The 26318-nt window shown below is 43.3% G+C and overlaps 1 protein-coding gene across 2 annotated transcripts in view; it reads left to right on the top strand.

Moving 5' to 3' along the window:
• Positions 1–26318, top strand: part of RAB40B (RAB40B, member RAS oncogene family) — a 144742-nt gene that overhangs the window by 93831 nt on the left and 24593 nt on the right. For both annotated transcript variants that reach the window (XM_088468631.1, XM_088468632.1), the window contains exon 3: positions 20704–20764. In XM_088468631.1, the coding sequence (XP_088324757.1) occupies positions 20704–20764 (61 nt within the window). The remainder of the gene's footprint in view (positions 1–20703; positions 20765–26318) is intronic.

The following is a 26318-nucleotide window of genomic DNA, read 5'->3' as shown; positions in this document are numbered from 1 at the left end:
GGCATTGCGTTAGCATTCATTAGCATATTTTCGCAGAGGGTTTGCGTGCGTAATTGTAGTTGCAATAGCGATCCGTAGTGAATCAGGCCTATGGTCAGAAATACGCTATTTTTCAGTGGTTTTTGTTTGGGTTTTTTTTTTTTAAAGTTTCATTCATGCTTTCTTTTTTTTTTTGCCAGCAACTCCGTATCAGCGTCAGTATTTCATGCCCCCCAATAACAGAAGCACTCAATCTGTAATGAATCCTTTCCCAAAAGATTTGTCAAACCCTTAACACCATTATTTGGTAGAAAACCTAATAAGTTTTCTTCAAGTACATTTCTTGGCAGTTTTTGTTATGTACGAATAGTTTATTTAGTGCCACCTTTGTAAGCAGCTTGTTGTAAGATTGCTGCTCGGCCTGAGAATCAAGTGACAGAACCACTGCTCAGGTTTGCTGTATACCTAGAAGGCCATGTTATAAAAGATTGGGTTATTTGGGACAAAAAATTGCCTCATTGCAGTTTGTAAGTGTGGTTAGAAAGTGACTGTGTACAGAGGTCTGTAGCGTTTGTGCCATGCTCAGTGATGACTTTCTTGATTTGAATAGGAGCATGAATCATACATGCCTACTCTCCCGGAAGTCGCAGGAGGCTTCTGATTTTTTGGGTATGCCCCCACACACCCGGTAGTGTAGGCCCTTCTCCCGCATTCCTGCCCACTTCCTAGTGAAGTGGGCAGAAACGGGAGAATCTCCACGGCGATCAGGGTCTCCGAGTACAAGAATAACGTCATTTAGCCCTGCCTCCTATTTAAATATGGGTTAATCTCGGCAATTTATTGTGAGGGGCGGGGCTTAATTACACAACACGTCAGGCCCCTTCCCCCATCGGCACCCACCTGTTTCTCCTCCCCGGGAAAGCATAGCATGAATAGGTATCGGAGTCCTTTCTGGCTCACGTGCTGCATTATCAGCCCTATTGCCTGATATCTGTACTGTTCTGATAGCATAAAAAGAGGAAGTTGGTAACCTAATGGGTAATGCATATCAGACCATCAGGAGACCTCACAATAGATTCTGGGAGTCCAATTTAGGGTCTCACTGGCTTCACATCTCAGAATTAACAGTCTAAAATGATTTAGATGTCTGTGAATGGGATGTAGTTATGAGAAGGTCTCAATCCCGACAGCGGAATCCTGGCAAGGGATTTAACATAGGCTGTGAAATACAGATGCCTATGTTAATCCCGATGCCGAAACGTTGAGGACGCCAGCCCGAACGAAGGTAATTCCGGGGCGCCCTTAGCGTTAGCTGCCAGGGGGGCGGGTTAGGATTAGGCACTCTAGCAGGGTTAGATTTGGGGGGGAAGGGGAGGGGGAATTAGGATTAGGCACCCCTGGGGGGGGTTAGGGGAGGGTTAGAATACTTACCTGCCTCAGTCGGGATCTCCTCCTGTTGGGCATCCGCTGTCGGGCTAAACAGCCACAGGCATTTCAATCCCATTCCCTGTGAAGTACAGCTAGCTTACTGAGTGCTGAAGGGGGTTTATTGGAGTTAGTGGCTTTCTTCTATGCTACAGAAAGGTTTCCAGAACTATATTTCGTATTGTCCTGGGGAACATCCCTACTGAGAGGGCCTTTCCTGGGTCATGCTGTTTTAGAGCTCATATACTCTTTAGGAACCAACCTGACCATGACACAAACAGACAGAGCACACTAAGGGGGGGATTATCAAACCTTCTAAAAAGGACAATTGGAGGTGTTGTGCATTCTAAAAAATGATAGGTACAAACTGATGGTTACTATGGGTAACAACTCCACTTATTGTCTTAGAAGGTTTGATTAATCTCTTCTTGAAGCAACATTTATTTCCTGCACAGAAAGTAGATCTGCATTCATGTGTAAAAGAATATTTCAGGAAGAGATCAATACTGTCGCAGCAGTCACCTATGCCTGTGGGGGGGGAGCAATCAAACTGACCACGCCTGCCCCCTGGCTTTGCGCCGGGCTGAGGGGCTCACATCAATGTTTTTTTTTTTTTCAATCCTAAAGTGGACGTGGCCACGCCTCGTACGAATAAGCCACAACCACTTTCCCCGGGCCAGGCTCTCAACGCCTGTATGCTTACCCAGCCCTTGCCTGCCCTTTAGTCTAGCCAGCCTTCTCTACACTGTCCGCCCCCCAGTCCAGCCAGCCTTTACTGTGCCCGACACTAGTCCAGCCAGCCTGTCTTCCCCTGCCCGCAACCCCCCAGTCCAGCCAGCCTGTCTTCCCCTGCCCGCAACCCCCCAGTCCAGCCAGACTGCCTTCCCTGCCCCTCCCCCAGTCCAGACAGCCTTCCCTAACAACTGCCCCCACAGCGCAAACTTTGAGAATTTTTAAACTGGTTTATGCACCAATTGATGCCCCAACCCACAAAGTAGCTTCACCCTGTATATAATTACAGAATGATGTGTTTGGCATACACTGGCAATTAGTCAGAAAATACTGAGAAATATCACTAACATTAACAGACTGTTATTTTGTTATATGTATTGACGTGCTCAATTGTTTTTCCGTTCTTGGAATTGATTTGGAAATTGTGCTTTTAAAATGAATCCTAAAGACTCTGACCCCCCTTTTTTCCCTCTTTGCACTCCTGGTTATATATAAATACAGTATATCACATCCCCCCTTTGTGTATGATGTCAGTTGCCTTCACAGTTTTTCCTTTATTCTTCTGCACCTCTCATTATAACATCTGAATCTGTTTCATTCCTTCCACCTCCCACTCACTGCCAACATGTCATAGCCGCACACTCCCACGTGTGCAATTACTAATAAAATAATAATATTTGAGTAGTTAGTGGATGTGTTATTTGCTGCTGACAAAGAGCGAATATAGAACCATCCCAAAGGTTTCTCGTTGGTCTGAGGTGCAGGGAAAAGTTTTATTGGGAAAAGAAACCTTTTTATAGTATATTCTGTAAAAGTTGTTTACCAACTCTGATAAAGTGTATGTACAGTATCCTGCAAGTTCTATAATGACATCATGAAAGTTTGCTTGCACCCTAATGCGGCCCATACACGGTGCGATTGTTTTGCCAATGAACGCTCAGTGATGGGGTTTCCATGGTGAAATCCTGCCACTAAGCTCTCAGTCAGGAAGTACCGTTCTTATAGGACGGTACTTAAGTACGTGGATCCCGCTTTCCGTATTTTTATTTTGCCAAGTCCCTTGATGCCTACTTTAGACCGAAGAGGACCTGAACTTCCCATAGGTGGAGTATGGATATTTTTTCACAGGTACCGTATGGATATTCTACTGGAGAAGGGGACAGATTGCTACAGGGATACATAGGTGAGTATGTGTACATGTATGTTTTAATAAACTTATACTTTTGTACGGTGTGTGTGTCCTGTGTTTTTTTTTTTTTTAATATTGCTTTTGCAGTGGAACTACAGGTACCAGTGGGCCGTAATGCCCTGAATTCTGGTACTTGTCGTTCTCCAAGTACCAGCATGCGGGGAGGCTTGTTGGGACCTGCAGTTTCACAGCAAAAAACAATATTTTTAACTATTTGAAATGCACTACATAATCAACCCAGTGCTTATTGTAGCCACGACTGTATCTTTATGATAATGGTATTCGTACAGAAACACGACTGTGGTGCTTATCCACCACTGTATGTTTTAAGAGGCATCATAGGATGTATAATTTGCACCATCAAATCGTCAGCCGCATGGAGGTGCAAATTATCCATTTGAACATGGCCACCTGTGTCAGTGCAGCTGTGACACACCCACCCAGAAACGCCCACCAAAATTGCATCTGTCTGCGCCCAAATTCGTTCTGCGGTTCTGGCAGTAACCATCGGGACACATGTGCAGACTGAAAACATCGGTCGCTTGTTTGCGGCATCGACACTGCGTGCACCTCTGAATCCGTCCCTTAATCTTGAAAGTGATATAAGGACATTACAATCGTTCAAGATTGCAAGTGAGATCTCTTCTGTGCTTGCTCTGCAGGAGGCATACTGACAGCCCAGCTACAGGGGAGGAGGTGATGCATATATTGTATGGGGGAGGAATACAGGGGGGGTAAATGTAATAGCCTGCTTAGTTAATGTTCTAAAACATCGGCCAGACTCTCCGGGATCTCGCCGATGCCTGCAGGCTTATACATTTCCCCAGGATGTCAGATAAGTGGGAGTATCAAATCATTACAGACCAGATATGGAAGGCAATCGATGCAAGGGCTGACACATATGATCGAGCATCAGTACATTGGGGTCTTAATTTAGGCAATGTCGGTACAAGGGTTGTGACATGATTTGGGGAGAATCTCTATACAAGTGATATGAGAGAGCCATTATAGATAGAGCATGATATGGGGAAAGTCAGCCTGGGGGTAGTGACATGATTTAGGGAGAATGAATACAGGTGGTGCCATGATACCAGGGTAATCAATAAGAGGACCATGATCTGGGAGAGAATCAATATGGGGGAAATGGGGTCATGATATGGTACAATGTGACACAAGAGGACACTTGGACCACTTCTTCATGCAGAACTTGTTACATGTTAACTGAAATCTCCAGATCAAAAGAAGGTTGTTTAGGATCACTGTGATATAATTCGTTCTTCTCTCAGAAGGCATGGGACAATTGAATAAAGTAATAATAAATAGCAAATCATCCTCTCACTCACGCCCATAATATGATGCAATGAGGCTCTATAGATACAGTTGTATCCAATGCAGATAGCAGAGAGGTGTCCTATTTCAGGACAATGGGAATGAACAACTCTGCTTGGTATAAACTATAAATACACATCTTAGTAGCACAGAAGGAAGTTGAGAATGTAAAGGAATATGTTTACTTCAGTTGCTGGAGGCTATATACACAAGTCCAGTAAGTTTAAACTTTCTCAGTATAGAAAGCTCCCCTTTACGGCTGTATTTTCGGTAGATTTATATTTGTATCTGATCTGTTTAATAAATTTCATGGTTCTTTTGTGACAATAACAAAGAAAAGTAAATGTGTAGTCATCTGATCTTTGGTACGTATGCATGTACAGCGTTTGTGTTCCAACACTGTGGCATTTGTTCTCTGAAATCCTAGCACTGAAGTATTCTGGTCATGTCCGGCTTTTAGATGTTGTTTGTTGAATAACTAACACAGCCCTTGGGAAACAAAATGTGACACTGACACAAACCTGGAGTGAATATTAAATCTCCAGCCTTTATATTCCTGGCTTAAGTAGAACACTGCCAAAATGTATTCAATTTCCCAGGGAATTAAGTTGCATAAAATGGAAAATGTATCTATGAAAAATCGGTTATCGCTGTAGGAAAAGCGATCCTGCATAGAGAACTTTTTTTCCCTACAGATTTGCAATTGCGGTTATCATATATTTTGCATTCCTACTGACGTAACATATACTGTACATTGAAATAACTGGTGCCACCTGGTGGTTGAATTGAATTAAGCTTCGCTCAGCCTTACAGTACGAGTAACCATTTTTTTCTTCTGAGGATTATTAGGAATATTGGTCTACTAATGTAATAATAGATTTCACAAGCAAATTGTTATAGAATATTTTAAATACTTTTTATTGCTTGTGAATTCATTGTTAATGAGAAAAAAAATCATATTTAAATTATTTACATTGAAAATAAACATTTTATTTTGTTAAAATTGCTTCATTAAATCCTGTAATATGTTTGTGCTGTTTGCTACTCCTAGTAAAATTTATATAAACAAAAGAATATTCTCTTTTTTTATTTGTTTAATTTACAAACAACTTCAGATTGGTAAAATAACTATTTTTTTAATATTGCAGTGGTATTGTAATATATATTGTATATGTAAAAGTTACCAATAATTCAATGTTAATATAAAGATTTTCAAGCTCCATTGCAGCCTATTGTAAAATGTCACTAATGTACTCCTCCCCTTATCCGAAGCCCTGATGGCTGGGCCATGCAGTCCTTTAGTCTTGGAGTTCCGCTGGTTCCGTAATCCATAGCTGGCAAATTAATTCCATTAGCAGCTTTTACGTTAAATGTTTTGTGAGGAAGCTGGAGGGCGAGTCAGATGCCATAGTCGTCGGATTGCGATTTGTGATTGGTCCTCTCTCTCATCCCTCCTCCTTGCACGTGTCTCATGTCTCTGGATTTTGGTCATGGCTATTAGAAAAATGGAGTGCCAGCTAGGGAAAGGAGCACATTTTGTAACATTTCATAGTACGTGATAATGCACCTTTTTAAGATGATTTTTTCCTTAGAATGCTGTAGGCAAATGCCACTTACTCAATGTATAACATGAAAAGCATACATATTTGACTATATTTTGCATGTGTTATTTTTGTAATAAATCCTGTCTAGTAGTTAGACACATTTTTAGAAAATGTATTTATTTCTGTCTAGTATGATAAAGTCCAGGGACAATTTGTATTTATTCTTAACTCACACCTCCACTGGGACAATCTTTACTAGTCCGTGTAGTGTCACATGATCAGTCTGAGCTAATCAGGGCCAGTTGAAAGTGACATACGGAAATTTTATAGGGCTAAAAGTAGAGTGTACTGTAAGTGCGCTGATAGATATGGGTTCCCCTTGGATGTACTGGGAGCAGCTATAGAAGGGATGAAACTCTGCGCTCACCTTTTTGGTGTGGGTATTCATATGAAATTGACTGTGTAATGATCAATATACTGCGGTATATTTGATATGTAGATTGTATTCAGTGTGGTGTGTAGGTGGAGCAAAAATGTTATTAATATAAAATGCAGCGATATGACAAAGGAGAACTAAAATAGTGTGTTCATTAAATATATAACAATTTTTTGAGCCTGCATTTGTGATCGAACTCTTCAGTAAATTACCAGCAATAAGTATATAGGAGACTTACATCCTATAACAGTACTAGTGTGGCAATCAAAATATGATAACCATGGAGGGATAGCGTTACATTAGGGATGATGTGGGATACAATCTATCCACACTTTTGAGATTGCAATAGAGGATAATATTATAGAGATACATGTAAACACAAACCAGCATAAAATAGGTGGCGTAAGTGGGGGAACGATACAGTTGGAGAGGTGGTGGGAAGGTAGAAGAACTTGTGGATGGGATGATGGGTATGGCAGTGAAACAAAGCCCTGGTAAGGTGCAGCAGAGTATACCTTCAGTACCTACCAGTTCTTCTTCATGTCCAGAGGATGTGTTTAGATGGGTGATTGTAATCATTGCACCGCGTCTGGCTCTGCAGTAGCGGACGGGGGCCCTGCTGTACATAAATGCAGCCATGGTGACAATAATGCGGCGGCTGCCACTGGATCTTCATAGCTTCCCCTTAAGTATCCAGTCATCGCTCATAAGTTGGGGGCGCATGCGCACTTGTCAGAATGACCTCTAGCACAGGGAAGGTCAGTGGAGGTGGGTGCGTGGTCCAACACATTTCGGCTGTATCGGCACCATTAATTTCATATAAAAACCCATACCATAAAGGTGAGCACAGAGTTTCATTCCATCAATTGACTTATAGTAATTCGGCCACAGTTTGGCAGTTCATATGGTGCCACTTTGTGGTATGGCAAACCAGTCACTACACATATATTCTGTTATGGTCCTCAACAGATTCCATTTATGAACATGCTCATAAACAAAACTATTGATTCAGAATTGCAGGGATATTGTAATTCACTCACACTTGGGTTTTGGTGAGAAATATTAAAATTGAATAAATAGCCATGTCTGTGGTTACCATTACACTTTGTACAGTGTGAGGGACACATAATGAATGCTCCTGCCAGAACATGTGACGTGGACACACTCATTAATACTCATGAATATTTTTAGCTGTCCAGTATTTTGGACGTGTAACAAGGTGGTTATAGAAGAAGTTACACAATGGTAACACACAATAACTGTAATATCTTAAGGTGGATTTGTTACCTTCACACTAAGATCCAATTTATGCAAAAATATATAAGTATAATTCTGTCTTTGCTGTAGAATTAACATTTCAGGAGCATGGTAAATTCTGTGTAGAATTTTGAGGACAAAAATGAATTTGTTCCATTTTGAAATATGGCTGTAACACATCAAAATGTGGAAAAAGTGAAGCGCTGTAAATACTTTCCGGATGCACTGTAAGTGAACGGCAGGACCAAAGGTTTCCTAGCAGCATTGCTTAGAGCATCACACTGCCTCCCCCAGCTTGTCTTCTCTCCGTAGTTCATCCTGGTGCCATCTCTTTCCCAGGTAAATGAAGCACACGCACCCGGCATTTCCAAATCATGTAAAAGAAAATGTTTTAATAAGAGCAGGCCACCTTCTTCCATTACTCTATGGTCCATTTCTGATGCTCACGTGCCCATTGTAGGTGATTTCATTGATGGACAGGGGTCAACATGGGCACTCAGACCGGTCAGCAGCTACTGAGCCCCAATACGCAGCAAGTTCTGATGCACTGTGTGTTCTGACAGCTTTCTATCATAGCCAGGACTAACTTAACAGTAGCTCTTCTGTGTGACAGGACCAGACAGGCTAGCCTTAGCTCCCCATGCGCATCATGAGGGGCGTCCATGACTCTGTCGCCGGTTCACTGGTTGTACTTCCTAGGACCACTTTTGATAAGTACTAACCACTGTATACCAGGAACACCCCACAAGACCTGCTGTTTTGGAGATGCTCCGACCCAGTCCTCTAGCCATCACAATTTGACCTTATCCTGAACTGAACTTGCTGGCTAATATATCTCATCCCTTGAAAAGTGATATTGTGATGAGATAATCAATGTTTTTCACTTCACCTGAAAGTGGTTTTAATGTTATAGATGAATGGTGTATTTGCTGCCCCCACTCCTTACTAAATGAACTTCTGTAAAATATGAAATGCAGTAATATAAGTAAAGCTGAGTACAGCAGATTTCTCTGGACTCTGACCAGGTGGTATGTTGTCAGCCGACAACATGCTTCCATTAGGAGCGAGTGGGCAGGAGGCGGCACAATCAAGACTTTTGTTAACCCGCTGTATAGCCAAAGCTCTGGACTTTAGGTAAGTAATCTTTTGGGACCATGTTTATTTGTAGAATTATTCTTTAACAAAAGCAGATGATAAATCATGATCTTTGCTTTTTAGCTTGTATTTCCAGTAAAACATATTTCATTGACTTGCTTGAGGCTGATGTTGCTGTACATGTAAACATGTTACCACTTCTGTGACCCTGTATGGAAAATCTTGCTGGAGATGGCCACTTAGAACAAAGCTAGTGTGTTTTATCTAAGTTCCGTCATCTGAAATATTCACAGGATTGTTCAAAGCCGGTGAAGTGTATCTTATCGAAGTCATTACTTTAACCAAGTCAGTGGCTAAAAGTGTCCAGTTTTCTGTGGATATTCGATAGGGAAGTAAAGCATCCAACAGAAGTCCCAGTAGTCAGAAAGGTTCACTGCCCTTCCTTGCTTCATTAGAGATCATCCCTAAAGGATAAAGAAGAGATCTCACGCAGTCGAGTTCCCTGACTCTGCCTCTTCATTTTCTCATGGTTAGTCAAAGAGTTAGAAAATCCACTATTGCACAATCGCGTATATATATTAGTATGTGAGTGTATGTACACTGTATGTGTGTGTGTGTGTATATATGTGTATGTGTATATATATATATATATATATATATATATATGTGTGTGTATGTAAATATATGTAAGCTCTTACAAGCAGGGCCCTCTACCCTCTTGTGTTTCTCCCTACTGCATTTTCATTCATCTCTTACTCCCCACTAGGGCAACTAATGGTGCGTACAAACGGCCAGATGAGGAGTCAGACTTGTATGATAACTATCCTATCGTTATCATTGAAATCTGACAGCTTCTGGCCCCTGCAAACGACCAAACGATGGTCGATGCGCGGCCATGTATGGTCGTTATCGACCATCGTCGGTAGTCCGTGCAAGCAGGCATACCTGGTCGATATTGACCAGGTTAGCCTGTCTACTATAGGGACCTGCGATCGTTAATCGCGGGTCGTTATAGTTGTAAGGGGCTTGCAGCATGTGTTGGATGTTCGATAATGATCATCCAACACATGCAGGACGATCAGACAACGATAGTTACCGTTATCTGATACCCCCCCCCCCCGTGTTACCGTGTGTATGCACCACAACACTTGCCTGCTTATGTCAGTGTAAAGGTCGCTAATATAGCTATGTTTATTAGCCATGTCCGGTGTTCTCCCCAGAAAAGTTTTCCAGCCGGGTGGCATCAAAAAGTAGCCAGTTTCTTGTCAGGTAGTGCACCCGCAAAAAACAGCCTGGGTAGAACACGGTTATGCATTATATATGAATAAACACATATTTACACCCCCTCACAGCAGCAGGGGGGGGGGGGGATGTTCATGAAGATCACCACCACTTCTGCAGCTGCCTAGTAGAATAGAGTGTGACACTGGGCTGGCAGAGGTGTGGCAGGGAGCTCAGACTGTGATCAGCGCTGATCAGTCTGTCAGTGTGCCTGAGCAGCCGGGAAGCCATGGGGAAGGGACACTGGGCTAGGGGAGGTGCGGCTGTGGCAGGGAGCACAGACCAAGATCAACGCTGATCAGCCTGTCAGTGTGACTGGCCGAACGCTAGATTTTCAGCAGCCACCAGGATCAGGAGACCATGCCTGCCCCTCTGCTTCCTCCACAGCCACAGTATAAGACAGCCATGGCTGCCCGGCCAGATACACTGACTGATTGCCCTTACACTACGGCTGAGGAGGAAGCAGAGGAAACTGCCAGATGACTTTAGGCAGAGAAACGATACGGACACTTTGCCACACAAGATAACTCAGATATCCACGAGTTGTCTCCTCATCGACTACACTGGTTCCCGTAACAGCGGGACCAGAGAGCGAGCGGATTGACCTCCCTATCTCCGTCATACCACGCACAGGTATCAGACAGGGGAGAACCTCTCCAGTACAGACTGACTAATGGATCCCCTCCACATGGCCACCTTCAGAGCGGCATTCCAGACACTGCCCTCTACACGCACTAGGACAGGACCAGGAAGACTACTGATCAAATGTGTACAGACTGGTCACAAACACTGTAAATCAGCTAAGTACCATTTGATTATACATTAGTGACTGTCACCACGCTCATCTGGGTTAACCCTTGATATCAATCAGCTCATTTTGGACATATTTATAACAACCTAAATGTAGGGATATCAATAATGCTGGCCATACACGCTACAATTATCAGGGCGATCCGCAGATATAATTGTAGCGTTTGTGCGGGCGACCGAGGGTTAAATATTGCTCGGTCGGGCATGCAGGATTGTCCAGCATGCCGTCCGATGCGATATTTACCCGGTAACTGTCGGCCGCATCGGGCAGTGGTATGCCCAGCGTGGCCGACAGACAGACATTTCCTGTGTTCCTTCCTACGGAAGGAACAGGCAAATGTCTCCTCCCCGGGGGCGGAGCGCGGATGTCGGGCTATACACTGTGAGATTTCTCTCTCAGTGTATGCCGGCGACATCTGCGGCTGGCAGCCGGCCAGATAAAATGTATGTCGGTCTGACAGACATATTATCTGGCTGTGTATGCCCAGCATAAGGAAAGCACTTGTCTATGGACCGAACTTTCTAAATCTGGCTGATTTAATACATTTGGAAACCGAACTATCTCTATATTTATGTGATTGACACCATCATGAATCATTGCTACTTAATTTTCAGCACTAATCATTAACATGTCTCTGATCTAATTGACCCTAATCATTTGGGGTTAAGGTGAGATCGGTTTCAATATAACTGTGTATTATATATCTATCTAACAGGTTCTCAAACTCGGTCCTAAGGACCCCAAACAGTGCACATTTTCCAGGTCTCCTCACAGAATCACAGGTGAAATATTAGCTGCACCTGTGGATCTTTTAAAATGTGTCAGTAAGTAGTGACTACACCTATGCACCTGCTAGGTTACCTGCAAAGCATGACCTGTGTGTGGTCCTGAGGACCGAGTTTGAGAACCTCTGGTCTATGTTATGTTCATTCCACCTATTTATTTAATTAACTTTTAATTTTTATATTAAATGTTTATGAATCTATTTGCCCTCTCTTCTTTTGTATTTTTCCTTTTCTTATCAGGGGTTAGCTACCCCTTTAGGTGAGCTGTATCTAGATATCAACATTTATACCACAGCGCCCTCTAAATTACCCATTCAGGGTAGAGGCTGCTGGCGGCGATGGGCGGGGGAGATGCAGTTGACAGCAATTGGCTGGGGAGTCACAGCAAGTCCCAGATGGGATATGAACTTTGTAAGGCGTTGCGGAACACGTGTGGCGCCATATAAATAAATGATGAGAATAATATATATATATATATATATATATATATATATATATATAATAATAAACTGCAATGCTGTATTTTTTACTTATTGACCTGCATTTGTTGACTTTCATACATTAAGCAGTATCTGAGTTAGATTTATGTAAACTTGAATAGAGGTGACTATAGGAATACAATTGCTGTGTATTAATCAGGTTGCCTACTCTCCCGATTCGGCCGGGAGCCTCCCGAAAATGGCGCTTCCCGCCCTCCGCAAGAGCAGGTAACTGTCCCTGTTTGGCTGCTGCCCTCCGCTCTCTGCGAAAGTGGGTGGTGGGCGTGGCGCTGCGAATTGCATCATTGTAGCCCCGCCCCCTGCTTTAAAATGCCTTGTAAAGCGGGGGCGAAGGCTGTGATGACGCGATCGCGCTTCCACACCGCCCACTTATGTCGCCGCCACGCCTCCTGCAGCACCGACCTGGCTGCCAGAAAGTCGGTAAGTATGGTATTAATACATGGCATAGTACTGGCCACCTGTGCACAGCAGAACATTCAACAGATCTCTGAAAAATATAACACAACCAATTTGGAATTAATCATTTGGAAGAATATATTTAGTTTCTATTAACTCAATTTTAAAATTGCCATCATGAGATCTATTGAGTGCCTTAAAAATGGCAGCACTTACACTTTCATTTTTATGTAGAGCAAGTCTAATGGAGAATGGAGGGTACACACAGTCAGACTTGGAGACGATAAGATAACGATAAGATAACGATCGTCATCTGATTGTCTTGCATGTGTTGGATGTTCAATATCAAACATCCAACCCCTCAACTACTATAACGAAGCGGGTTCCTATAGCATGTGTTGGATGTTCAATATCAAACATCAACCCCTCAACTACTATAACGAAGCGGGTTCCTATAGTAAACAGGCTAACCTGGTCGATATCGACCAGGTTGGCCTGCTTCCATGGGCGATGATCGATATTGACTATCCAGGTCTGCGCATCGACCGTCGTTTGAAGGGGCCAGAAACTGGTCGATTTGAACGATAACGATAAATCGATATTGTTATCGTTCAAAGCAACCAGGGAAATCTGACCGTGTGTATGCACCATTAGTAATATGGCAACTTCTCCCCAAATCTTCTGTCCCCTACATGTGCTCCCATTAATACTAACTAAAATGACTGAAAAGACAATTGCTAAAACATTTAGGGGCCTATGTATCGAGCTGTTTGTTTTTTTTTTTGCATAAAATGATGTTGAATTTTATGTATTGTTCCTATGTACTAATGGCACAATGCAGGAGATTTCACAGAAATCTCCGGCAAAGCTCTATAGCACTTCAGATCGCAGTCCTCATTATTACCAATGGGGACTACGATCTGACCCCTATGTACTGAACTGCAAAACACAAAGCTTAACGTAGTTTAGCCAGGTAGATTACACCATCTGAAGATGCTGTAAGCCTATGGAGGCTCCAGGTGCAGGAGTGAGATCTTTCGATCTCTCCCCCCACAGCCCCCTGCCGGCTCTGGAAACTGACACTATGCGCATGGGGAAAAGTTGCATAGTGACACTTCCTACCTCTACTACACTACATATAAAATCAATTTGGATGTGAATACCCTCAAATTCAAGCTGCTAATCTGCACTTTAAAACCATAGTCACTATATACACTCAGGTGCATTAATGTTCATTTTTATAAAGATGTTTTTAATTTACAATAATAAAAATAAAACAATATAAATATATTTTGCTGTTTTCAATTTTAGGGATTCAATTAAATAAAAGTTAAGTTTTATTAAACCTACATTCAAGGATATACAGTCAGGTGCATAAATATTGGGACATTGACAGAATTTTCATATTTTGGCCTCTATTCACCACCACAATGGCTTTGAAATGAAACAAACAAGATGTGCTTTAACTGCAGACTTTCAGATTTAATTTGAGGGTAATTACATCCAAATCAGGTGAACGGTGTAGGAATTACAACGGTTTCTATATGTGCCTCCCACTTTTTAAGGGGCCAAAAGTAATGGAACAAACTAAACAATCCTAAATCTAACTTTCACTTTTTAATACTTTGTTGCAAATCCTTGGCAGGCAATTACAGCCTGAAGTCTGGAACGCATAGACATCACCAGACGCTGGGTTTCATCCCTGGTGATGCTCTGCCAGGCCTCTACTGCAAATGTCTTCAGTTCCTGCTTGTTCTTGGGGCATTTTCCCTTCAGTTTTGTCTTCATCAAGTGAAATGCATGCTCAATCGGATTCAGGTCAGGGGATTGACTTGGCCATTGCATAACATTCCACTTTTTAGCCTTAAAAAACTCTTTGGTTGCTTTTGCAGTATGCTTCGGGTCATTGTCCATCTGCACTGTGAAGCGCCGTCCAAAAAATCGACCTTCTGCGTACGTCTTGGCACTTGCGATCCTTGCTGAATTAGGCCCAATTTTTGTCTATACAAAATACATTGTGTTTTGAAAAATGAGGATTACAAAGCTATTTAGTGCTTGCTTGTGCTTTAGGCTAATGAGTGTTTATATCGAACTGCTTTGTTCCACTGTAAAATAATACAGTAAGGACGTGTATACAGGAAAGAATATTAGACATTGCAAATTCCAGTGTTCACTTGTGTGATCCAGTGTGACATCCCAGCATATCCCGCACTTTCCTGTTACAGTGCTCTAGATGTTGATCTCAGGGCCCGATTCGGAGGTACATGCAGTTGCAACAGCTGGTGCGTATGTTTGTGAAGCTGCAGCAGCGATAATATGCAAATGCTACTTTCAGCCCTCCCCTCATGTACTAGCATGCACCTTAATTTGCATGCACTGAAACACCCATTTTCAACATCTCTGGATGCTTTAACCGCACCAGTAATTCATGATACTCCACCATCGGCGCACCATCAACACTTGCATCTGCCATATGGTAGGTGCAATGTATCTATTTGAACATGGCCGCTGTGGCTCAGCCAATGAGAATGCAGCCACTTTCACTGACATGCCTGAGACACTCCAATAACACGCCCATGGACTTTTTAGTGTTCACTTCAGGCCACCTCCCAGTCACCACTCAGAAACTCCCATAGGTTTCCCTTGCCATTTGTGATGCCATCGGTGCTGTACGCAACAGCGCATTTGGTCACACACTCAGGGTAACACATGCGTCGTAGGGGAGAGAAATCGGTGACATATAGTTGGGGAAGTAGGAAGACGGAGAGACAAGGATTCTGGTGGTGTCACACAGGCAACTGGCATTAGTATGGTGCATAGCTACAGTATGTTTTTGCACATGTTCTCTGAAATTATTTTTCAATAGTTGACAAGTATGATATTCTTTGAGGCAGGATTACACCTCATTTTATTTATTATTTATTATTATTTATATTACTTGTACAATTTCTTGTCCATACAGAATCTATCAGACTGCGAAACTGTAACGTACTGTAGATTTGTTTTTCTCTCCAAATTTAAATACATTTGTGGATATTGTGTCAAAAAACTTTTCATATTTTCTTTTCTTTCTTTTTTTTTCAAAAATGTTTTTATTTGGGTTTTCAAACATTTTAGTTACACATATAATAACATTTGGATATTGATACGGTAGTACATTCGTTGACATGTAAAATATATAACTTATGTCGTATTTGAGAAAAAATCACGTATTTATATTGTTTTTTTATAAAAAAAATTTCAACAATGAAATTAAATAAAAAGGAATAGAGGAAGGGGAGGGGTCGTCTGCAGCTTCCCGCCACAAATCGCAATTGGTTATTTTAATTAAGTTGAATAGGAGGATCTAATTGAAACTCTCTAGTTTCATACCATAGAGTTGTTCGGATTTTCAAATGATAACCAGAGTTGCTGATGGACCAGTGTCCTGTCCTGTGCTTTAAAGGTAATAATATGGCTTACTATATATACAGTAAAGTGTGACAATTGCCTCTTTCATTCTAAAGTGCCTGGCAAAAAACTGTGGTCATGAAAAGCTGATTATTACTAGTTATCCAATGATCCATATCTGCATCCCACAATATAGCAGCAGTGTTCGGGGACGCCTCTGAAAGATGTCTCCCTGGCATCCAGTATAAATAACTTGTGTTTTCACATTGTACTTGTCAGCGAATGTAATGAGTCACATATCTCTGTGACACACAACTTTTGCATATTTTTATATACTGCAATATAATTAATACCACTAGTCTAGACTACTGTTAAGAGTGTATTTATTGATTTATATTACACATTATATTTGACCTATCTCAGATTTTTACTCTGGTCAGTAATCGCCTACTGCAAAGGAATTTGTAATCTATTAGTGCAGGGGTCAGGGAACTTTTTTACCTATTAACCCCAAATATATTTAGATACGCCGACGTTACCCCCTTGATTTGAAAGGAAAGAAATCATATAGTAGTGCCCCCATAGTTATGCCCCTGTAGTAGTGCCCCCATATAATGCCCCTGTAGTAGTGTAGTAGTGCCCCCATATAATGCCCCTGTAGTGCCGCTTGTACAAAAAAAAACATCCGCCGCCGTCCTGTCCGCCCGGCTGCTCCTCGGAACTATGGGAGAGACGTCATGACGTCTCTCCCATAGTGCGCATGGAGAGAGGCGGAAGCTTGAGTTCAGAAGAGAACTCCAGCCTCCGGCTAACGCGGCGCAGCAGGAAAGGAGCCGGGCGCCCGCTGGTAACAACATCTCAGCGGGGCGTCCGGCTTAGAGCCTCCCTGCGGCACAGTCGGGCATGCATATGAATCATTCTATATTATAGACTGATTCATATGCATGTCCGGCTGTCCATCCATTACCCCCAGGACTTTCATTTTTACCCCATGTGGGGTAATTTACCCCTGTTCCCCGACCACTGTATTAGTGCAATGGTTTTGGCCTTCTTCTTGCCCCAGATCTTAACAAGGCTCTCCTCTTTGCCCCAGGTGATATCAAGGCTCAGATTTATTGCCCCAAGTATTAGTGAGGCTCTCTTGATGTATGTTGCCCCAGGTGGTAGGGAATCTCTCCCTTTTTCCCCAGCTGCTGGGGAGGCTCTCCCTTTTATCCCTTCTTTCAGGTCTGTAGCCACTTGTCTTCACTTTTCCTTATTGGCCATGTAAAAAATTTGGAAGAATGCTCTGTTTCCGAATTTTAGAAAACCTTTCATATTTATGTAATTGTCAGTTCCTGCAATAGACTTTTCATTTGTCCACCATTCTATTCATCCCATTCCCTCCCTCTAACTTCAACAATATAATGACCTGCATTACTGTGAGCACAGGACTGCATAAAAGAAAGCAGAGTGCTGGAAATTGCTTAGTACCTTTCCGAAGAGTTTAAAATTAGCTACAGCATGAGCACAAAACAATCAGCGTACAGAGTGTTCCTTAGCGTGACACCACGCACACACCTACACTACTCCCACGAGCCAAAGCAAGGGGTGAAAAACACATTTCTCCTGCATACAAAGATATTGCATGACTGCAAGGACACAGCACAGCTGCATGTAGGAGAATAAAACATATATATATAATATTAGTACCAGGCAAAAGTTTGGACACACCTTCTCATTCAATGATTTTTGTTTATTTAAATTATTTTAAACATAGTAGATTAATACTATGAAAGAACACATATGGAATTGTGTTGTAAACAAAAAAGTGTTAAACAAATCAAAATATGGTTTATATTTTAGATTTCTCAAAGTAGCCCCCTTTTGCTTTGATGACTGCTTTGCACACACTTGGCATTCTCTCAATCAGCTTCATGAGGTAGTCTCCTGGAATGGTGTCCAACAGTCTTGAAGGAGTTCCCAGAGGTGCTGAGCACTTGTTGGCTGCTTTTCCTTCACTCTGAGGTCCAACTCATCCCAAACCAGCTAAATTGGGTTTAGGTAACTGACGCAGCACTCCATCACTTTCCTTTTTGGTCAAGTAGCCCTTACATAGCCTGGAGATGTGTTTGGGGTCATTGTTTTGTTGAAAAACAAACGATGGTCCCAGTAAGCCCAAACCAAATGGGATGGCATGGTGCTGCAGAATGCTGTGGTAGCCATGCTGGTTAAGTGTGCCTTGAATTTTGAATAAATTACCAACAGTGTCACCAGCAAAGCACCCCCACACCATCACACCTCCTCCTCCATGCTTAACAGTGGGAACCACACATGCAGAAACCATCCGCTTACCTTCTCTGCGTCTCACAAAGACACGGTGGTTGGAACCAAAAATCTCAACTTTGGACTCATCAGACCAAAGTACAGATTTCCACTGGTCTAATGTCCATTCCTTGTGTTTCTTGGTCCAAGCAATTCTCTCCCTCTTGTTGTTCATCCTCAGTAGTGGCTTCTTCGCAGAAATACGACCATGAAGGCCTGATTCACGCAGTCTCCTCTGAACAGTTGTTGTTGAGATTTGTCTGCTACTAGAACTCTGTGAAGACTTTATGTGGTCTCTAATCTGAGGTGCTAAGTAGCAGTTTCTGAGGCTGGTAACTCTAATGAACTTCTCCTCTGCAGCATAGGTAACTCTTGGTCTTCCTTTCCTGGGGCGGTCCTCATGAGAGCCAGTTTCATCATAGCATTTGATGGTTTTTGCAACTGCACTTGAGGATACATTCAAAGTTCTTGAAGTTTTCCGTATCGATTGACCTTCATGTCTTCAAGTAATGAAGGACTGTCGTTTCTCTTTACTGAGTTGAGTGGTTGGTGCCATAATATGGATTACAACAGTAGTCAAATAGTGGTGTCCACTGTGTACTAGCCCTACCTCTGCACAACACAACTGATGGTCTCAAACACATTAAGAAGGCAAGTAATTCCACAGATTGACTCTTGACAAGGCACACGTGTTAATTCAAAACCATTCCAGGAGACTACCTCATGAAGCTGATTGAGAGAATGCCAAGTGTGTGCAAAGCGGTCATCAAAGCAAAAGGGGGCTACTTTGAGGAATCTAAAATCTAAAACCTATTTTGATTTGTTTAATGATTTTTTGTTTACAACACAATTCCATATGTGTTCTTTCAAGTTTTGATGTCTTCAGTATTAATTTACTATGTTGAAAATAATTTAAATAATCAAAAACCATTGAATGAGAAGGTGTGTCCAAACTTTTGACTGGTACTGTGTGTGTGTGTGTATGTATGTATGTATATATATATATATATATATATATATATATATATATATATATGTGTGTGTGTATGTATATATATATATATATATATATATATATATATATATATATGAGAAAATAAATAAATAAATAAAATATGGCTAATCAAAGCCAGACAGAGGGCACTCACCGCTAATATTAGGAGAAATCACAAAATTTTAATAATCCAACATCACCAAAAGATCAGTGTAGGTTAACATTTCGGCCCCGTAGGGTCTTTAACAAGACAGGTCACAAAAGGACAAGCTTTCAGCATGCAAGCTCTGGTTGTCCTTTTGTGATTTCTTCTAATATTAGCGATGAGTCCCTTCTGTCTGGCCTTGATTAGCCATATTCTCTATTATTTTGGAATGCCTGTGGTTTTTTCTATAGAGGAGCACCCTGCGTGATTGTACACACATGCGATGTGAGTGCGGACTTCCTACACAAAATAAATAAATATATATATATATATATATATATATATATATACACACACACATTGTATTAATGTGCAATATTCCCATTACACTAAATAATGTTGCTGATTGTTTGTCCAAGAATTGTTAACAAGTTATGACCTGTTTTTATCTCCTTTGTTGCCAGTAGTTCCAGTTTCCTTTGGGCTACATGATGCCAAAATGGTCAGCATTGCTACCTCACACAAATGAGGTTCTGGTTTAATTTCAAGTAAGGTCTTATCTGTGTGGAGTTTGTATAGTCCACCGAAGTTTGGGTGGGTTTTCTCTGGAGACTGGTTTTCTCCCATAGTCCAAAAACATACTGGTAGGTTAATGGGTTACTTTTTTATTTGGTTAGAAACCAGTGTTTCCGTCGGTCCATGTTATAGGTATTATAGATTGTAAGCTTCTTTGGGGCAAGGACTGATGTGAATGACTGAGTAATATATGTGTGCTATATAAATGAATATAAATAATGTCAGTGGTGTTTTGTGGAAAAGAGCACTAGGAGACAGACTGATCAGTTTTCCTAGTATTTTTATCTGGCTCATCCAACTCCCAACATATACATGCTGTAACTTTTTGGGGTTTTTTCTTTGGTTTTTGCCTTTTCATATTCTTTTCAGTATTATGGAAATTGGATGTAATCAATGAAGTAAAATTTCTGGTTACCATACATGAAGCATTTAAGCCATGTTAGTTCTCTGTTCTGTAAATACCACATGTAATTACTGCTAGACAATTGTACTTAATATGTTCTAACCAAACTTGTTTTTGTTTGTATTTTTTCAGGCATCGATTACAAGACCACAACCATATTGCTGGATGGCCGGCGGATAAAATTACAGCTCTGGTGAGTGTGTGGAGTGTTGTCAGTCACTTTTTTCTCTTCTTTCTTTTTTAATCATTATGTTTTTTGTGTCTGTCATCCACATTCATTTTGGGGTGCCAAAAATCTGATCCACTCATGTCTGCCTATTTATTTACCCTAGATACATTAGGAAAGAGCTATACATAAAATGAAATGAAGATACAGGCACCACATTAAATACAAGCAGGGTGCAATCAATTTCCTCCATGGTCCTAGATGTATGAAGCAGTGATAAGAGTGGAGTAGTGTGCCGGTGGTAAAGTTACCCATGGCAACAAATCAGCTTCTAACTAACATTTCATACACACCTCCCAACTTTTGAAAAGACTGTGAATAGGGGTGTGGTCTCATGATGAAGGGGTGTGGCCTCACAACACTCCCCCTTTCATCACTCCAGGGGCGAGACCAGCATCCACGGCTGCCCCCAGGGCTCTTCCCAAATAGTAAATTCAGTGTTCTCCCCAGGCTGTTTTCTGCGGGCGCATCGCCCGGCAGAAACAGCCTGCTGCCCGGCACTTTTTCCCCGCCGACCCCGCTGTGGAACGCTGGCCTCTGAAGTGACCGGAGGCTAAAGAAGCGTCCGATCGCTTCAGAGGCCAGCGTTCCCAGTGATGCACTGCACGGGTGACGTCATGACGTCACCCGCGGCGCGAGGAGCCTGCCCCGTGCGCTTGCTAGATCTAGTTAGATCCAGTCAGCGCGAGGCAGCGGGAGCGGCCAGCAAGTAAAGGTAAGTGCTGGGCTGTGGCTGGGTCAGGACCAGTCTGGGGGCATTATTTAAGTCTGCGGGCACTGCATAAGGGACACTATTAAACCTGGGGGCACTGCATAAGGGGCCAGCCTGGGGGCACTGCATAAGGGACACTATTTAAGCCTGGGGGCACTGCATAAGGTGCCAGTCTGGGGGCACTATATAAGCTTGGGGGCACTACATGAGGGACCAGTCTGGGGGCACTACTTCAGCCAGGGGGCAATGCATAAGGGCAAAGTTAAACTACAGGGGGCAATGCATAAAGGGGAAAACTACAGGGGGGCACTGAATAATGGGCACTTTTGACTGAGAGCCAGTGGGGGAGCAGCCTGAGACCTGTCGGGCTGGATTGGTAAGGGAGATACTCCTTTTCCCGGCGCGCGCATAATTGCGAGGGCCCCCACCCGGCTACTTTTGGATGCCACCCGGCTGGAAAAAATTTCTGGAGAGAACACAGGAATTGATGCCGTGCGCATGCATCTCCCCCAACTCCCCCCCCCCCCCCCCCCCATCCACTGCGGGACACTGCGACCCGCAGGTGGGACAGTGTGAGGTATGTTTCATAGAATGTGCTTGATAAATGCAAACTCATAGCTGATTGGTTGCCATTGGCAACTTCTCCTCTGGCACACTTCTCCACTCTCTTCACTGCTCCATACATCTACCCCCCTATTAGGTATCTATAGAATTCATAAATCTATAGTTTGCTGATCTGGCTGCAAACATTCTTCATATAGTACATGTTACACAGTCTTTTTTAGTGCAATCATACAAACTCACACAAATGTTTTTACGGATAGATTGTTTTTTTTTCCCTATATTAACAGTGACTGCCTACATTAGAAGCTCTGATAAATGCCGTGTGACATAGAATAAAAGCATACACTGGCCAAAACTAATAAATTAAATATATTAAAAATGTAAATACCTGACTGAAGACAGTGTGATGTGCTAAGCTCAGTCTGGGTCAGAGACTGGCAGCAGCAAACCAGGATGGGACCCAATATGCTGTGATCTCCTCCAACTATAGCCACACTCAATCATCCGTGCAAATAGGAGGGAACAGACAGCCATCCCGAATTTAATGAGATGGAGGCAAAGTGACACAACCTGGCAACACCTCTCCAAATATAAAATGGTCATGTAATGCCTCTGCGTCGTAGGACCTAATACCTTACAGAGACAGCAGCCTTTACCTTCAATCAGCCATCCTACGATCTCCTGGGTTGGCCAATGAGATCCCTGAGGATTGTATATTCATGTCCCTCTCCCTGGTCAATTCACTCCCACGCTCTGTTAATTCATGCCCTAAAGTTAATGTGTGCCCTAGGTCAATTTCTGTACTCTGTTCAGTCAACTAATGCCCCCGTGTAATTTTCTCAAATTAATTTCTCCCCATCAATTAATTTCCATCTTGCACCTCAATTAATTTATTCCCTACTACCATCCACAACAATTCATTTCACGGTACACACTCCCGCATTATTCATTTCTACTTCAGCTCAGACTAAAGTAAAGGAAATTCATATTAGAAAATCAGTATGTGGAGCAAACTGATATATATGAAAAATGTAAGGAAGAATGAAAATGAATAGGCATATAAGGGTAAATGTAAAAGCCTGCATCAGCGACATCAATGAATTCTACTTTAAAACATTGTCCAGGCTTGCCAGGATCTTGCCAATGCCTACATCTGGCAGGCTGTTATAGTTACCCCATAGTGTTGCTGACAGAATAATCCTTTAGGAGAGAGCCAACCAGTACAGATCTGCTGAAGATTGAGGAACTCTGATAAAGTCCCTCCTGTATGTTTTCTTCGTTGTCAAGCAATTAACGTGTCTGCCAGAGTATTCTGACAACTATGGCAGAGCACGTATGTTCTGGCTTATATTGTGCCTGGGGTGACTAAACACTGCTTGCAATTGTGGGCTATTGATTGCTATTTGAGGCTATGGAAAAAAATCTTAGTAGTCATGTAATTTATTAACTAGCATTGACCACAAATAGTTGGAACAGTGAGGTATATGGGAGGGAAACTCAGGGCCAGGGGTTGTAGATGTTGTGTATCACAGGGTCTACACCACTGCAGTCCATCTAGCCCATGTGCAGTGGTGCACCCTGGCGATAGACCCTTCCAAAGCCAGTTGCACCCCACGCTCAGACCCCACAGTGAGCATCCCTGCGAGTTGCACACCACACCGAAAGAGAAGGTTCATACAGCACAGTGAAATGACAGAGTCATAGGGGTATATTTACTAAAGTGTGGGTTTTAGAATTGGAGATGTTGCTCATAGCAACCAATCAGATTCTAGCTATTGTCTTCTAGAAGGTGCTAGATAAATGTTACGTAGAATCTGATTGGTTGCTATGGGCAACATCTCCAATTCTAAAAACCCGCACCTTAGTAAATATACCCCATAGAGTGAAGGATAAACATCAAAACATGAGAAGAGAGAAGGAAATGCAACACCAACATACCACACTAACATACATCTCTTCACTCATCTCAAAATATCTCTCAACTCGACCTCTCCGCTCAGCACAAGATCTGCGTCACTCATCCCCACGCATTACTTGCTCACATTCACGGTTACAGGACTTTTTTCGGGCTGAATCCACTCTATGGAATGCCTTACCATACACAATAAGAATATCCTCTAATCTCCAATCTGTCAAGCGTTCCCTGAAAACTCATCTCTTCAGGCAAGCTTATCAGATTCCAGAACCGCCCACATACTCTTCATATCTTCCATATGTAATTACATCCCCTCTCACAGTCCACACATAACCTCACACATTGCCTCTCTTTCACATCCTCCTGATATTTGGCCGACATTCCTGTGTGACCGGATCATGCAGCCCACCAAGAAACTCTGCATTCTGGCTAGACCAAAATGCAATATATAGCACCTATCCTTATGTATCAATGCCTATTTCCCTATATATTGTAAGCTTGTGAGCAGGGTCCTCCTACCCAGGGCCGCCATCAGGGGGGGGACCGCCGGGCCTCGAGTCCCGGGCCCGGAGGGAGGGGATAGAGAGGGGGGCCCGGGTAGCAGCGCAGCAGCAGCAGGTGAAGCAAGCAGGGCGGCCGCAAGCAAGCCTGAGTGAGATCGCGGAACGGCAGCCAATCAGGAACGGCAGTAACGTCCGCTCCTGATTGGCTGCCGTTCTGCGAGCTGTGATTGGCTCGCGGCCGGCGCAATAAGCTGCAAAACGTCAGCATCCTATTCTATCTCTGCTGTCCTGGCTGCCGCTGCAGCACCGCTACCACCCGGGGTCCCATCTCTCTCCATTCTTCAAAAGCAGCCAGCGTGGATTCTAACTGGCTGGCTGCACCAGCGCAGCCATCTGAACACACCACTAACCAGGTACTCCCAGACCTTGACATGTGCTACCCCCCTAGTTCAGCCAGCCTGTCCACTCCCCTGTTCTAGCCAGCCTTCTCTGCACTGCCCCCCCCCTGTTACAGCCTTCTTTGCCCTGTACCTCCCCACATAGATCAGCCAGCCTTCCCTGTCCACCCACCTGTTCCAGCCAGCCTTCAATGTCCTGTGCCTCCCCCCTTGTCCAGTCATCCTTCTCTGCACTGCCCCCCCCTGTTACAGCCTTCTCTGCCCTGTACCTCCCCCCCATAGTTCAGCCAGCCTTCCCTGCCCCCCCCATAGTTAAGCCAGCCTTCCCTGCCCCCCCCCCAAGTCCAGCTAGCCTTCCCTGCCCAGTCCCCCCCAATCCAGCCAGCCTACCCTGTCATCGTCGTCCTTTTCCCCCCCTCGCCCTCTCTCTTGCCCAGCTTGCCTTTCTCTGCCCTGTGTCCTACACTTACCCTTCCTTTTGGCTTTGTATGTGGATCTGGCTTTTACAGTGTACTTTTATGTCCAATTGTAAAGCGCAACTGAATATGCTGCGCTATATAAGAAACTGTTAATATATAAAAAAAAATATAAGGAAAATGGAGGAGTAGACGGGGAATCGGTATGATTTGCGTCCGGCAGCTGGAATCCCGACAGCGGCTGCCTGACATGCGTGAAAATCCCGATCGTCCCTAAGGTAAGTATAGACTAATGTATTTCCCTCCCCTAACCCTTACCCTAACCTTCCCCCTAGCGCCTAACCCTAATCCCCCCTTCCCCGCCACCTTTACCTAAGTCCCCCGGTGGGGGTGCCTAACCCCAAGTCCCCCGGGGGTGCCGAACCCTAACCCTAAGTCCCCCCCGGGAGCGCTAAACCTAACTCTTCCCTCCCCCCCCCCCCCCCGGCTGTTCACGCCCGGCATCTTTTGGATCGGGATGCCCGGGCACCGGTCTCCCGGCGTCGGTAAAATGACAGGCGTCTAGATTTAGATGCCTGTCATTTAACTCTCGCCGGGATAAAGCAGCCGGGAAGCTGGCTGTCGGGATTAGGTCCCCCGGCTTCCCGACTGCATACCTTAGACGGAGAGAGCTGGGAAGATGAGGGGGGAGAGAGAAGCAAAAAACCCTGCACTATAGCTAATGACCTGATGAATGACAGAATGACAGCCGGATCCAAGATACCAGTTGGGTTCTTAAACGAGAGAATAATAATGGATAATGAGAAATGTGTCCAGTATACAAAAGTAACCGGTTATGTGCTGTGCAGAATGTCCATATTGAAAATTAAAGACAAATGTTTAGAATTTCTGTCTGTTCCTGCAAATTGGGATTAGGTGGCAGCTATTCTTTCTACCCTCTGCAGGTTGCATATTACATAGAGACCCTGGTTCTCAGTTACCTATACAATAACATAATACTACATAAAAGAAAT

This window comes from Taudactylus pleione, unplaced genomic scaffold (assembly GCF_031769625.1).
Source record: "Taudactylus pleione unplaced genomic scaffold, aTauple2 ptg000012l, whole genome shotgun sequence".
Taxonomy (NCBI): Eukaryota; Metazoa; Chordata; class Amphibia; order Anura; family Myobatrachidae; genus Taudactylus; species Taudactylus pleione.
Note: the sequence above shows the minus strand (reverse complement) of the source record. Positions and strands in the feature narration are given on the sequence as shown.